The following is a 16,019-nucleotide window of genomic DNA, read 5'->3' as shown; positions in this document are numbered from 1 at the left end:
AAGGAATTTAAATTCCTCTGATCGTATAATAATGGACTGTTTTAAATGCAGAATAGAGTTTTAAAAACGTTTTTTTTTTCTTTTCTTGAGGACATGTAGAGATTGCTTACCCTTCAAGTTCCTGCAGTAGCAAATCAAATTGGAGACATCTACCTATTCTTTCCGGCTTTCAGAATAAACCATGAATTCTACCCGAGAAACATGTAATCAATTATGTTTGTTCAGCATATTCTGAAAATTCGTAATGGCAATGAAAACACTAGCGCAAAATATATGTCCAATGGTTCAAAATCATTAGCAAAATTTGAAGTAGTTCATTGATAGCAGCAGAATACAAATTTATCAAATGATTACATGAGTCTACCAACATAAGTAGCTCGAGGATACATTCGTTGCAACTGTGGCCATTGAACAAAAATCTGATCAGCCATCCACAGCTTGTACAGAAGCAAACCAGTCAAGGAGAGTCTTCTCACTCTTGCAATACTCTCAACATAGAAAATCGATGACCATCTGATTCCCAGTATCTTAAATATAAATGCAATAACACAAAGGGGAATGCAAGTTCCAGGCCCATTGCAAAGTATCACTTCAGGTCTAATTTTAATCATTAGCCATAGCGCATGTAGGGTTGCAATTAAAGTAGTCCAAACCGAGGTTACATACGATTGACCGACTTCTCTACTTCGATAAATCTTCATGAAGTTTGAAGCATCAGCAACGTCTATTCCACTCTCGGATGCTAGAGAGTTCTCCAACAATAGAGCTTTTTGAAGACTCATATTGTCAGTAGCAGCAGCAATGTAGAATCTTGGTTTAAACCTATCATTCTGTAACACTGCTAATAGACTAAGCATCTCTGCAGTATGACCGCCTGATCCTAAAATGATGAGGGTCCTCACAGGTTTTGAAGCTCTTTTGCTCAAGGGTTTGCCGCTAGAATATATTACATGAAGGACACGAACCAAGATCGTCAAGATGACAACAAAAGCGACACTCGAGGGGGTGACGATTGACGATATATTAGAAAAGCAGAAGCCATTGTCTTTTTCCATCAGAGACAGTTTCAAGATTTTCTGTTGGAGCTACACATACATCTTCGCCACAAAATTCTTGGATTTCTTTGTGGCGGTTATCCTTCCTACGGTGACCAACTTCGACAGTGGTTCACCAAAGTGTTTTGTACTTTCGTTTTCCGAATCAACAACACACCTCTCTCACTACATAAACAAACAACACAGTAAGTCATAAATAACAAATGAGAATGCTAATTATTAACAAATGAAGAAAGTTTGTTACAGTCAGTTAGCTTCCATTTTAGTTTGTTAAAAAGTATGTTACTTGCATTTGTAGAGCAAGAAAGTCTTTATTTTAAGGTTATGCAGTTGGTTTCAAAGGTTTAATTTTATCAGATCTTAATTCACAAGAAATATTCATATCTAGAAATGTCACATTCCATGAACACATGCTACCATATCAAAATCACAAACTCAAATCGTATGGTAAAAACAGACCAAAACAAACAGAAAAATCAAATTGACAAACTTCATTAAGAAAACAGAAGGTTCACAAACTTCACGAAGCAGAAGAGACAAATTAACAAGAATGAAATTGATGGTTCGTTCATGTGGAAACCAAAAACCAATCGCAAAGCGGGAGGTTCAATAAAACATACCTTCTGGCCGTGGTAGGACGGATTCGAGGCGGCTCGGGAGTGCCGTGGAACGACGGACAGATGCGATTTTCGCCGGCCGGGAAGGGCGTCAGGCTTTTTTTCTTTTATTTTAAAAAGAGAGTTTCCGAACACAATTGAAAAAACCCAAAACTGGATCCGGTTCAGCGGAGGTTTTCAACTATTCATTGTCATCACCGGTTGAACCGGTCTGGTTCAGTTTTTTTCCTTCATGTTCTAAAATCTTCCGTAACTTCTCAATCTCTAATAACATTAGAGTTGATCTCCAATAGTATAAAATAAACATTATTATTTAAAGATAAAAGTAAAATTAATCAATAATTTTTTAATTATTGTGCTACAATGGAGAAATTTGAGGTTACTTGTCAAATTACCATAATTTTCAATGGCTCCAATTATAATCACTAGACTGAAGCAATAAGCAGTTGTAGAAAGATCATTGACTTTGGTGATACGTGAGAGGCGGTAAAAAGTGTCTGACGAAAAGTTCTGGTGAAACTTCAAAGGCTTATGCTGATAAATTAAAAGGAATGGGACAACAAAACCATCAAATCAGTACTTGGTTTTGAAATACCTTCTTTCCAAATATTTATCTACAATTTGGACGATTCGAGAATGCTAAAGAGGTATGGGGTTATTTAAAACAACATTATATTATTTATATTTTATCCCGTCAATATCAATTATTGAAGAATCTTAGTAATTTGAAACAACAATCAAGTCAACTTGTTTATGAGTTTTTAGCACAAATACAAGTTATTTGGAATTAGTTAGCCTCGTGTGAGTCTTCTCTGAAAGATGATATTGACCTAAAAACATATGAGACTCATCGTAATCATATTCGTCTTATTTAGTTTTTCATGGCTCTCATTGATGATTATGAACCAATTCGGGCTTCCTTGTTGCACCAAAATCCCTTGTCTTAAGTCCGAAGAAACTAGATTGGGACTTGTCTGCCAACAAGCTGATCATGCTTTTGCAGTTACAAATAAGCCTACCAAATCTTGTCGCCGTTGTCGTAAGTCTGATCATTCTTTTCTGATTGCCCCATAGTTGAGTGTCATTGCTGCATGAAAAATGGTCATATTGCTTCAAATCGTTGTCGATATTACAAGACATATAGACACTTAATTCATAATTGTCCCACTCGCCTCCACGTTGTGATCAGAAAAGAAATCAACCTCGTCCCAACTCTTCAAGGCTTGCATTTGCAAGTGTTGTTGCTACCAATGAATCTATATAGTCCTCTCAGTCATCCTTCTCTGTCACAGATCTTGAGTCTCTTCTTAGACAACATCTTCCTTCTGATAATACTTTTGCTGCTCTTTCGAGTTTCGACCATACCAAGTAACTCTAAATGGTATTGTGATTCTGTCTGTTGTAACCACATGACATCCACATGATCTAAAAACGACAATACTTGTTCCATTCACATTACAAATGGATCTCTTACGAATGTAAGCCACAAATGTTCTATCTTCTTGTCTATTTTAAGTATACATGACGCATATCATATTCCTAAATTAAATTTTAATCTTATCTCTGTTAGCCAATTAAGTGATCTTGGTTATGAACTTGTCTTTTCTTCCTCTAGATGTCGTCTGCATGATATAACTCATTGGTATAACATTTGTGTCACTTCCACAGATTCATCCATTCAACTTTGATATCGTCGTCTTGCCCATAGTTCTATTAACAAATTACGTCCTCTAGTGTCTCAAGGTTATTTAGGACTTGTCACTAATGAGTCCTTTGATTGTACTGCTTGTTAAACTACTAAAAAACCAGCTTTATCTTTTAATAAAAGTATTTATATTTTAGTTGTACCATTTGATCTTGTGCATTCTGATATTTGGGGACTTGCTTTGACACCTACTACGGGAGGTTCTCGATATTATGTGTTATTTACTGATTATAATTTTTAGTTTATTTGGATATACATGATGAAAAATTGGCTTTAGCTTCCTCAAATTTACATTAACTTTGACTAAATGATTCAAACACAATTTTCTAAATCCATTATGTTGTTGTCCTCTGAATATTTGTCAAACCTTATAAGGTTAGGACTGAGGGATGAAAAAATATATATTTTTAATTTTTTTTTAATCAAAATTTATGTTTTTATGTAGTATAATCTATTTTTATTTTAACCATCAAATATTTTCTTTTAATTTATATAATTTATTTCAATAAATTATTATATTTTTCCTATATTCTCATTGAATAAATTTATTTTTTTTATATACCCAACCATTTATTTCTTTCATTCGGTATCTATTTTTATTTTCACGATCAAATATTTTCTTTTAATTTATATAGTTTATTTCAATAAATTATTATATTTTTCCTATATTCTCATTGAATAAATCTTTTTTCTTTGTATTTTTCATATCTTAACTTATCTTATTAGATTTGTATTCAAAATTGGTGTTAAATTTTTAATTATTAAATCAATTGTAAGGTATAACAAATTATTATAGAGTAATGCAAAAGGTGTCTTCGGAGCATTGGTTAAAAGATTGAAAAATTAAGTTCTACCAAATGTTATGTATTCAATGATTAATTTTTAATTTAAAATGCTTAACCAGTCTTTGTTAGCATGATCCATTATTATATAAATTTTTTTAAAATGTGTAATATCTATAATATAATAATTGACACAGCATCATTAAAAATGAACAATATAGATTTTAAATAGAAAATGTGAGACTAAATCATATTTAAATATAGTACTAAAATTAGTGAAATTTAAAATATAAAATTAATTATGTAAATAAGAGACCAAAACTATCCTTACAGTTTTTTTTTTTTTTTTACAACAGTTTTTGCTTTTTTGTTTTTTATACTATAGTATAATCTTTTATTAATTATGTATTGATTTAATGAACAACACATTGAATTACTCTTAAAATAATACTCTTCGTTAGAGCTGTCAAATAACTTGAGAGTAGCAGTTAGATTCATTCAATCCAAATCATTTATTATATAAAAAATCAATTAATAAATTATTTTTTTTATCTATTACATTAAAAAATTAAAAAAATGGATAATAAATTAAATCAAATTTATTTCTAAAATTATTAAGGACAATTCATCCAAAAAATTTAATAAATTATTTTAAATCTGATACATATTTTTTTGATAAAATGATAAAAATTATATACTTATAATTTAAAATAAAATAACTTTTTATTAGAATTGTTTCTAAATCTCTCTCCCCTACTAGTATTATCATTTTAATATAAATATTTTCATTATTAAATTAAAAAAGAAAATTAAATTTAATCTCAAATAACTACTAACTAGTGCTGAGTTGGTTTACAAGGACAAAATGAGCTGTATAAACATTTCTCCACAACCACACACCATTTATCTATGTGTTAATTCCCTCACCACGAAAACTACATTACATTTAACAACTACCAAAAAAGAAAAAAGAAAACACAAAAAAACAGAGGAAAAACAGAGCATGAGAAAAACACAACAGCTTCATAGAATTTCCTCCGTTCCAACCTTCACCAACGAGAATCACGATGATCTTTAACAACACTCCATCCTATGAACTCGGTCCCTCAAAATCCCGTTGAACAAAGCGACTCTATTCGCCGGAATTCCACGGCTTTTCAACGTTTCACTTCTGCAGTTGCCACTATATACTCTGTTTCGCTTCCTCTGTTTCTCTTTCCTTACAACCTCACTCTTCTTTTCTCTTTCTTCCTTCACACTTTCTGCAAATCTAACTTTCTTCTTACTCTTCTTCGTGTTCATCTTTCTCTCCCTTTTCTTTTCCTCTAAGAAAAAACAACAACATAGTGTATACATAGTAAGAAAAGAACTAAGAAGTTGTTCATGAATCATGACATAGTAAGAAGAATGAAAAAAAAGGGTGGGTGGTGATTTATTTACCTGAATACAAACAAGAGCGTAGAGCGTGATTTCCTTGAATTTGAAATGATGGGTTATGCTTTTGTTTTGAGAAAACTAGATAAAGCATGGTGGTTGAGACAACCATGGCAGTAGTGAAAACAAGACCCTGTGAAAAACAAGTCATTTTTTTGTTGTTGAAGAATTGAGCTGAGTTGACTTGACTATAGAAGAAATGGATGAGTTGAATAAATATATAGAGGTGGGTGAGATTGCTTCATGAAAAAGATAAAAAGAATTAATTATAAAATTGAATAAATAAATAATGATATATTGTGGTGAATGGTGAGTTGGGAGATATATGAGGTTCTAGTCTTCTAGATTTCTCTGATGGCGATTGATCCATTTTGGGAATGAAAAGGATTTGAGGGGTGGGTGGCCAGGTGGGTCGGTGTATGGATGAAGTGTTCGGTTTCGATTTTGCCTTGTTAAGTACAAAGAAGAAGTTGGAAAGTGTTGGAGTCATGATATCCTCTTGGTTAGTTTGGATGGAGTATTATTCTCATAAATAAAAAGTATTTTTAATTTTTTAAAATATTCATTTTAAGATAAAATTGTTGATATACACTAATTTTTTAAAAAAATTTACAAATATAAATAAATCTTACTCTTAAAATTTGAATCTTAAATCAATTGTATATATTCATTTAACTTAAATAATAAATATTAATTAAACTATTTTATTCACTCTATTTATAAATTCATTTAACTCAAATAATATACATATCAATTAAACTATCTTATTCACTCTATTTTTAAAGTATTTGAATTATAGAATTCTTATGTATTATCAACTAAATAAATATGCATTATTCCATTAATCAAATTAGAGAACAATATAATAATAAGAGTTAAGTATTTTTTTGGTCTCTATAAATATTTTAAATTTTATTTTTAGTCCGTAATAAAAAATGACATATTTTGGTCCCTATAAAATTATTATGCACGTAGTTTTAGTTCCTACTATTAAATTAATATGTATTTTTGAATGATTATTTTACATATATGTTTAGAATGTTATAAAAAGTTTTTCAAAAAAAAAAAACTTAAAATTTAATTTTTTTAAGTCGAGATTTGCATTACTTTTATCATTATCTTTTGAAATTTAAAAAATTAATATTTAATTCTTCTCATTATAAAAAGTTATATAATTTGGTAAAGAAATATTTTATATAATATTCTAAAAATGTATGAAAAAAATTATTCAAAAATTTAAAATTTTAAGAGTAATTAAATCGTTTTTAAAATTTTAAAAAATAACAGAATCTAAAACTGCATGCATAAAAATTTTATAGGAACTAAAATATGTCTTTTTTTAATTGTGACTAAAAATGAAATTTGAAAAATGGGGAGCTCACGGGGACGAGGGCGGCCGCGAAAATTGGTTCCATCGTCACCGGTAAAGCAAGTGGAGACACCCACTGACAAACTGAAGGTAGATGAAGGAGGAAGCAAGGGAAGTGGAAAGGCAAAGTCACAAAATGTGGCGGAGGAGACGGAGGAAAATCGTAAATCTGAGGCGAAAGGGGTGAAACATGAGGGTGAGACGAATCAACAAAAGCTTTGGGTGGATGTGATCAATGGCAACCGGATGCAAGCTAATGGTATGGAGATTGAGTTTGTCGCACCTACAATTGTGGAAGGAGAAGTGCAGATCGAAATTGACTATGACGACATACGCTCAGAGGTAAACTTTTGGGAAAATTCTCTGTTCATGCATGTTATAGGGAAGGACCTCAGTATGAATGGTGTGAAACAATTCATGTTGAAATTCTGGAATTTTGTTCAAACCCCTGAGTTATTCTATAATGATGAGGGATATTTCATAATGAAATTCAGATCTGGGGAAGATAGGGATTTGGTGATGATGAAGGGACCTTACACGATTCAGAATATGCCGATGCTCCTTAGGATATGGCACCACGATTTCTGCTTGAAAAGAGATATGCTTCGTACGGTTCCGGTATGGGTGAAATTACCCCAACTACCTCTCTATCTCTGGGGGAAGAGAAGCCTTAGCAAAATTGGAAGTGCATTAAGGAAACCACTTTTCACTGATGAGTGCACAGCTGCCAAGCTAAGAGTTTCGTATGCGAGGATTTTGGTTGAAATTGATGTCACACAAAAGATTGCAGAATCCATCAACATAAAAGATAATGAAGGCAGGGTGATTAAACAGCCTGTAGAGCTGGAATGGAAACCGCTGTATTGTGAAGTGTGCAAGAGAGCAGGACACAAGTGTACACCAGGACCTCAGAAAAAAACATGGACTGCCAAACCTAATATGAGCCAAGAAAAGAAAGATGAGACCATAGTAACCAAAGAGAAAAAGATGCAGGGTGATGGTGCAGAGTTAAACACAAAGGCCAAAGAAGATGAGGGATGGATAGAAGCAAAATCTAGTAGAATTGATAAGGGGAAAAAGCCTATGAAATACACTGAAGGGGTTGAGTGTCATAATGAGTTCTCTTCACTAGGGGTTTTGAATGACCATCTAGTGGACATAGACTTAACATGATTATATCCTGGAATGTGAGAGGAATTAATAAGGCTGGCAGGAATAAGGAAGTGAGCCATAGGCTTAACTTTTTGCAGCCACACATAGCTATCTTAGTGGAGACTAGAGTAAAAGAAGCAAAAGCTACCAGCATCAGGAATAAACTGGGCATGAGGTTGTCCTATATTGACAACTATAGTAGACATGGCAATGGAAGGATATGGATTCTGTGGGATGACACAAAAATTCAAGTGAATAAAGTGGCAGATTCTGAACAATTCATACACTGTGAGGTCTGCACAATTGATGGGAATTTCAGTCATTGGCTCACTGCAATATATGGTCTAAATCAGGTGCAGGGGAGAAGATACTTGTGGAATGATATAGAGAGCCTGCAGAGAGGAAGCCATGGGTCATGGTGTCTGATTGGGGACTATAACAATGTGAGGATCACTAAGGATAGAATTGGTGGCAGTCCTGTACAGGAAAAGGAGTATATTGACATGACACATATGATGAACAAGGTGGGTTTGTTTGAGATGGATAACCAAGGAGATTACTACACTTGGTCAAACAGACATAGTAATGGTATGATATATTCAAGAATTGATAGAGTGCTGGGTAATGTGGACTGGTTTATGCAACAACAGGACACTGTCTTGATGAACATGGAGGCTGGGATTTCTGACCATAGTCTACTCTGCTTGAAGCAAAGTAACAACATCAAACCAAAGAGATCTCATTTTAAGTTTATGAATGCAGTGACTGAAATTGATGGTTTTAAGGAGGATGTGGCTCAAAGCTGGCATGAACCAATAGAGGGTGGAGCTATGTTCTGCTTGTGGAGAAAACTGTTGAGACTGCAACCTATTCTAAGGAGGAGAAGTAAACCTTTGGCTGCTATCAAGGATACCATTAATAGAGCCAGAGAAGATCTCATTGCAGCCCAGAATGAGTTAACCAGGGATCGTGGGAACTGCCAAATTATTGAGAAAGTTAAGAATTGCACTGCAGAGGTTTTGAAGTGGAATGAGTTAGATGATCAGCTCTTGAGACAAAAGGCTAAAGTTGATTGGATCAAGAAAGGGGATGGTAACAACTCTTTTTTTTATGCAGCCATCAAAACCAAGAATGTGAAGAAAGACATTTCCATGTTGCACAGAGATGATGGCACCATCATTCATGAGTACTAAGATATTGAACAGGAGATCATGGAGTTTTACACAAACCTGTTAGGAACTGTTGCACCTAGGCTGAAGGGAATTGATGTGGAGGTCATGAGGAATGGCAGTCAATTGAATAGGGACCAGCAGGAGCATCTTACCAAACCAGACACTGAGGATGAGATTAGGGAGGCCTTGAAAAGCATTGGTGATACAAAGGCCCCGGGGATTGATGGTTATGGAGCCAAGTTTTTCAAAAAAACTTGGAGTATTGTAGGGGAAGATGTAACCAAGGCTGTTAAGGCGTTTTTCACAAAGGAGAAGATGTACAAAGCTGTAAATTGTGCTCTGATTGTGCTAATCCCTAAATCAAAAGATGCCAAGAATATTAAAGAGTTTCGACCTATTGCTTGCTGCACAACCATCTACAAAGTGATCTCCAAAATTTTGGCTAGAAGGCTAAATGGTGTCTTGAACAGCATCATTCACTTGAGCCAGGCAGCTTTTGTTCCCGGCCAACACATACATGACCATATCATGTTGGCTTTTGAGATTATTAAGGGTTATAACAGGAGTGGTGGCCCTCCTAAATGTATGCTGCAGTTAGATATTCAGAAGGCATACGATACGGTGGATTGGAAGGCTTTGGAGGATATCATGAAGGAGATAAGTTTCCCCTCGCAATTTATTCGATGGGTCATGCTATGTGTTAAAACTGTTTCTTACCAGGTGAATATAAATGGAGTGTACTCTAAGAAGCTGATAGCAAAGAGAGGTCTTCGACAAGGCGACCCCTTGTCCCCTCTTTTGTTTGTCCTTGTAATGGAGTATCTCCAAAGACTCATGGCTAAGTTGAAGTCCAATTCTGAGTATAAGTATCATTCCAAGTGTGCTAGGATTAAGATGGTGAATCTCAGTTTCGCGGATGACTTATTGTTGTTTTCCCGTGGGGATACTACCTCTATTAAAGTGCTTATGCAGGTTTTCAACCAATTCTCTGCGTCCACAGGGCTGGTTGTTAATCCAAATAAATGCAAAGCATACTATGGAGGGATTGATGAGGAAACAAAGAAGGAGATCAAGAACATCACGAGTTTCCCTGAAGGTTCTATGCCGTTTCGCTACTTGGGGATTCCGCTGACAAACAAGAAACTCAGTGTGCAACAGTGTATGCCGCTGATTGATAAGATTGTTGCAAGAATTCGCCACTGGACTTCTAGAACTCTGAGCTTTTGCAGGGAGATGTTTATTGATTAAAAGCGTCCTTTTTGCCATAACCAACTATTGGATGAAATGCTTACCGCTGCCCAAAAAGATTCTGCAGAAAGTGGATAGCATTTGTAGAGTGTTTTTATGGACTGGAAAAGACTGCAAATCAAATAAAGCTCCGATCGCGTGGGAAACTGTTTGCTCACCAAAGAATCATGGAGGGTTAAGCTTGATAAATTTGAGGGAGTGGAACAGAGCAAACCTGATCAAACTAGTCTGGAATTTGAGTGGAAAGGCGGATAGTTTATGGATACGGTGGATTAATGCTTATTATCTGAAAAATAAGGATGTTAGGACCATGACTGTTAGCAGCTCCAGCTCATGGGTTTTCAAAGCCGTTATGAAGCAGAGAGATACTATTGAGAAACATAATATGTGGAATTCTGCTATGAAAGAAGAGAGGGTCCAGATTAGAGACATATATGTGAAACTTATTAAGGATCAAAATCCAACACCATGGAGAAGGGTGCTTTATGACAATGGAGCACGTCCTCGCGCAAAGTTCATTCTGTGGCTAGCGTGTCATGGGAAGATGGCAACAAAAGAGAGGTTGAAACGGTTTGGCATAATGGATGATGATAAATGCAGCTTGTGCATTGCTCAAGAGACTCAAAACCATTTATTCTTTGAATGTGCTGAAATGAACACTATGCTGCAGCAGGTTTTGGAGTGGATTAAGATCCCACACTTGCCTGGGAAATGGGATGATGAAATCAGGTGGTTCTGTGAGAATGCTAAAGGAAAGGGTTGGAAAGCTCAAATTTTGAAAATAGCGTATACGGAAACAATATATAATTGTTGGTTATACCGGAATGATAGATGTTTTGGGAACACGGATAGCAATAGAGGCATAATGGACAGAATTATAGATACAATTATATAGCGAGCTTGGATGTACCCTAAGCTAAGACATCATGTTAGTTTACTCATGATGCCTTGATAGAGGGTCTGGTTTTTTTTGTTTTGCTGGTTTGGCAGGATCCTATGGATCGCCTTGTAATTAACGTTTTTGGTAATGAAAGTTTTCTTTTCCAAAAAAAAAAAAAAGAAATTTGAGATATTTATAGGGACCAAAAATATACTAATTATTATTATTATTATTATTATTATTATTATTATTATTATAATAGTAATACTTCAACATAAATTATAAGTATTAATCAAATATAAATAAAATTATAAAAAAACAAATTAATTTTTTCAATTGGTACAACAAGTAGGATGTGATTTTATCAAATGTCATGAGATGAGATTGAACAATAAACATTAACAAATTTGACTGGAGAAGTATTTAACTTGATTGGTTCCATTGAACGATACTTATTAAATATTAAGAATATAATTCTCACATTACTGTCATTTTGAAATTGCATGTTGATGAACTAAACACATCCATCCACATTGATTGACGAACGAAGATACTTAACAGTTTCAACAATAACCACCCTTCATGTATCACAATAGTTGAGGGGTACGTAAGATGTTCTGACATTATAGGAGACATCATGTCTCAATCTACTTACTTGGCGTGCAATGCTTAATGGATTGAATCTTGCATTTTTAGAATTTATTTTCTTTTCTGTTCAATCAAAGACTTGGTTTTGAAGCATGTTCCTATTTGAAAAAGATTTATTCTGAATCTATTTTAGAAAGATTGAAATTCTTATTCATATCAGATTATGTTCCGTTCGGGAAATATAAATGGATACTCAAGCTCCACGAAGGAACATAAAATGTTGAGAGTTGGATAACTGCTGAAATTAAACAGTGGCTCCGGTCTTCTTTATGGTGCCGCGATATGGATATACAAGGTTAGCACTACAACGCCCAAGTCAACTCAAGATTCAAGATGAGTATAGTGAGATTGGAGATAAGAGATTGTGTACCTTCTCATTGATTGTGAACTATTTTTATGTGTTGGGTCGAATAGAGTGGACTTTTGATGGATTGGGACCTAGTCAATTGGGCCTCTAGCCGGTCCGGAATAGTTGCCCTCAAGGCTTGGTCGGGTACTAAAGGAGCAGGGGCAAGCCTTAAGTATTGTTGACCAACCTTTATATCGTAGTCTAGTGTGAAGTAGAATTGAATCGCTTGAATTCAGTTTGGAAAAGTAATGGAGAATAGACGCATTTAATGTTATTTTATCATTGAAACGCTTTGTCACCCATTCTTGATAGGTGCGATGATGTGACCAACTAGGGTTTGGCGCAGTTCACAGAGTGTTTGAGTGCAATTGAGTTTGGCATGTTTTTTTGTGTGGAATTGTAGTCATTGATCTTGTGATCTCTGTTCATAGTCGGTATTGATCCTCTAGCTGTCGTAGTTTATAAATAGGGTGAGTTAAATATTTTGGGAGTTTTCGCAACCTTTTAGCTTTCAAGTTTTTAGTTACTTTCCAAGAGAAATGTCTTTGTTCCTTTTTCCTAAAAGCATCATTAGAAGTTATTCATAGTTTGGCTTAAAGCTTTTAACTTTTTGATTGCTCTCGCTTCATCAACCTCTTACTACCAGGTACCTTTCTAACTCGAGCTTTTTTCTTTAGTGTTTCTTGTTTTTGGTTAGGATGAGTGATAACACCATCAATGTAGTGAGTGATTCTGAAGTAGAAACTTCATCTGGGTCATCCCATGATTCTCATCATCCTTCCCATAGCAGCGACCATGTGGGAACGAAATTCATATCCATATTTGACCATTCTGAGTCAGGGAGCATATCTAGGGATTCCTTAGATGAAGAGACCTTTTCTAATGGGTTTTTAGACGCCCTAGTGACAAATGTCGGTGGAAGAATAAATTATGCTAATATTCCCCTGCCCCCTCGTGTCTTGTCAGATGAGGAGACGAAGGCTAACTTGTAAAGGAGTGGACTTGCCAAATGTTTCATTCAGGTTTATCTGAGGACTGAAGGTCGCAAGCCTAGATGTGCTAATGTGCTGGAACATTTGAATCTACAACGTCGATTGGTTGTGCTGATGTATGATTGGATAAACGCAACAGTGAGAGGCACATCTCCAGCTTTGAGTATTGAGGTCACTCTATGTGATTCTAACATTATGGCCGGTGATCCTTCAGAGTGATCGGTCCTTCGTGTTCCACAAGAGAACATGATATCCATTTATTTTGTTGAATGCATGGTCCCATTCTACGAGTTACAAAGATAGGACTTCACCGGCTCTTTTCAAAATTTGAGATAGTTGTCCTGAGACATTTGAAGATTTCCCCTTCCCAGCTTCATCCGGGGTCATGACCATATTTGGTGGTAATTCAACTGTGTGTCAAGCAAAAGTCCTAAAAACCTTATATTAATTTATTCTTTGATATTTTTTTGTCAGAGGTACACATCTCGACTTTCGCAACTAGGGGCTTTTTCAGCTTCACCCGATCGTCTCTTGGTTCGATCCCTTTATTTTTGATGGGCTATTTTCTCAGAAATTTTCTCTTGGTGAAGCCCATGACTCATATAGCTCACTCTGTTTTATGCTACCTTCCCGCTGATTCATCTCAATATTGTCATTATGCCTAAAGAAAAGTTGAGCCTTCCATTCTCTAACACATAGCGATCTTCTATCTTGTGGAGTTTATCATCAAATAGTCTCTTACAAACTGACAATTGTTTTCTAACTCAGTATGCAGATACTATAGAATCTGAAAAAGATTGTGATGATAAGGAATACGTGTCCGTGTTGTTCAATAAACACTATTATATTCAGACGTTGCACAAACAATGGCCAGGTGAAATTTTGACCATTCACAGTTGGTCAAGTCTGTAACCATTGGTCTATATCTTATTCAGAAATAAGATCATTAGAAGAATGATCTGTCAAGTAGAGAATTTTTTGAAAAGATATGCTCAATAAAAACTTTGAATGATAAATATCAGATTCTAAAACTCTGTCAAAATTTGAATCTGATGAACCTTCTGCTGAAGTCAATAGAGCTTTGAAGCTCCCTCTCCCTCTCTCTCCCATTGTTGTAGCGCATCATGTGCTTTTAAGAACATGTCTTCACCATCTAATGATGAGCATGGCTATGGAAGCTCTAGAAGATTGAAGATCAACCAAAAGAGATAGAGGAAGAAAGGCAAGAAGGAAGCTGGTAAAGTTAAGTCAAAAATCAAATGGAGGACGTACTGATGAAAAAAAGGAGAAGCTGTAGAAGCCTCAAGACCTCCAAATAAACCTTCTTTTGTAGGAAATTGTAAAAATAGATAATCAAAATCTGCAAAGGTATGTTAATCTCTTTCATTACTTAAACAACTTATGAGCATGATAAGTTATTCAAAAGTGATTTGTGTATATCTGTGCATAAAGATTTTGGACAACTTACTTAACTGAGGATTTTCAAAACTGTGAAAATATTATTTATACTTATTTTTGTATAAATATTAAAGCTATTTGAGTGTATTATTCATGTTCATTATTAATAACTAAGCCTTGATGGTTTAAAGAGTTGATTAAGAAGGAACAAATCAACTAATTCCCTTGAGTTGTTAATATTTTGTTTGGGGAACTTGAATCCTCACAAATGAGTGACTCTAATTATTTAAAAGCTTGCTTCTGGACAAGGAGTATTAAAGACTGATGTTGATTAGAAGTAACCTCATTAGAACCTCAAGTGATCACTGATAAAGTGTGGCTTCTAAAAAGCATTAGGATCTAATAATTCAGGAAAGGAATAATTTTTTTTAGATAGTACTTAAGTGAAAACCCATTTTTAAACAATTATATCACTTAAGAACTCACAAATTTAAAAATCTATCATGCATGCCCTATAGTTGTAAATGTAGAGTCTATTGTCCGCGTGCTTGAGCAATGAAGTCTCTTTCTAGTTTGATTGATTAAATTGTAATATGAATGATTATAGTGTAAATCTCTTGTGCTGTAAGGGGACTGACTACTCTCAGTTTAGAAGGAACCAGGATATATTGGGTGTCTCTTTATTTACTTCTGCATTTAATTAGTCCACTATGCATAGAATTCTGAAGTCAGACTCGGATCTAACTTATTTCTTCTTGATACAAAATATGATATTATCTACTCAGTTCTGAATTAAGATTTAAAAAGAAATAATCTTTGGTATACACAATCCAACCCCCTTCTTGTGTATATCTTTCTCACCTGTAGTTGGTACCAGAGTCTGATTGTGCATAATAGTTAACAGTGGTACAATCGAGGGATACAGTGAAAAAATATACCACACATTCTTCCGTCTTCTATGCATATTTCTATCTATTGACAAAATTTTGAAACTACAGAAATTGAAGAAAGATGATTTGGAGAAAGTCAAACTATTCATAACAGTAATAACAACTGTTCTCTCTAATTTTCTCTTCTTCTTCTCTCATCTTTTTTGAAAATCCTAATTGTCCCAACACATCTTCTATTCTCAGTTCCTAACCGAACATTTATTTTTTTAAAAAACCTATAAAAAATTATAAAAATATACTTATTCAATAAAATTTGACTTTTAAATTT

General features: G+C 34.5%; 3 protein-coding genes across 3 annotated transcripts; 1 reads left to right on the top strand and 2 right to left on the bottom strand.

Annotated features, from left to right (window-relative positions):
- Positions 1-260: 260 nt before the first annotated feature.
- On the bottom strand, positions 261-1,892 carry LOC131648350 (uncharacterized). Its single transcript, XM_058918109.1, has 2 exons — positions 1,676-1,892; positions 261-1,220 (listed from the first exon to the last, which is right to left on the bottom strand). The coding sequence occupies exon 2, from the start codon at positions 1,053-1,055 to the stop codon at positions 351-353; it is 705 nt and encodes a 234-aa protein (XP_058774092.1). The 5' UTR covers positions 1,056-1,220; positions 1,676-1,892; the 3' UTR covers positions 261-350.
- A 3,063-nt stretch (positions 1,893-4,955) lies between these two features.
- LOC131648349 (uncharacterized) lies at positions 4,956-5,909 on the bottom strand. The gene is made up of 2 exons (XM_058918108.1): positions 5,600-5,909; positions 4,956-5,484 (listed from the first exon to the last, which is right to left on the bottom strand). The coding sequence occupies exons 1-2, from the start codon at positions 5,742-5,744 to the stop codon at positions 5,234-5,236; spliced, it is 396 nt and encodes a 131-aa protein (XP_058774091.1). The 5' UTR covers positions 5,745-5,909; the 3' UTR covers positions 4,956-5,233.
- Positions 5,910-6,962: 1,053 nt separating this feature from the next.
- On the top strand, positions 6,963-8,135 carry LOC131651465 (uncharacterized). Its single transcript, XM_058921127.1, has one exon. It carries the CDS (start codon positions 6,963-6,965, stop codon positions 8,133-8,135), a length of 1,173 nt encoding a protein of 390 aa, XP_058777110.1.
- Positions 8,136-16,019: the final 7,884 nt, after the last annotated feature.

The sequence above is a fragment of the Vicia villosa genome, linkage group LG2 (assembly GCF_029867415.1).
Source record: "Vicia villosa cultivar HV-30 ecotype Madison, WI linkage group LG2, Vvil1.0, whole genome shotgun sequence".
Lineage (NCBI taxonomy): Eukaryota > Viridiplantae > Streptophyta > Magnoliopsida > Fabales > Fabaceae > Vicia > Vicia villosa.
The sequence above is the reverse complement of the archived record's forward strand: the minus strand, read 5'-3'. Positions and strand labels throughout refer to the sequence as shown.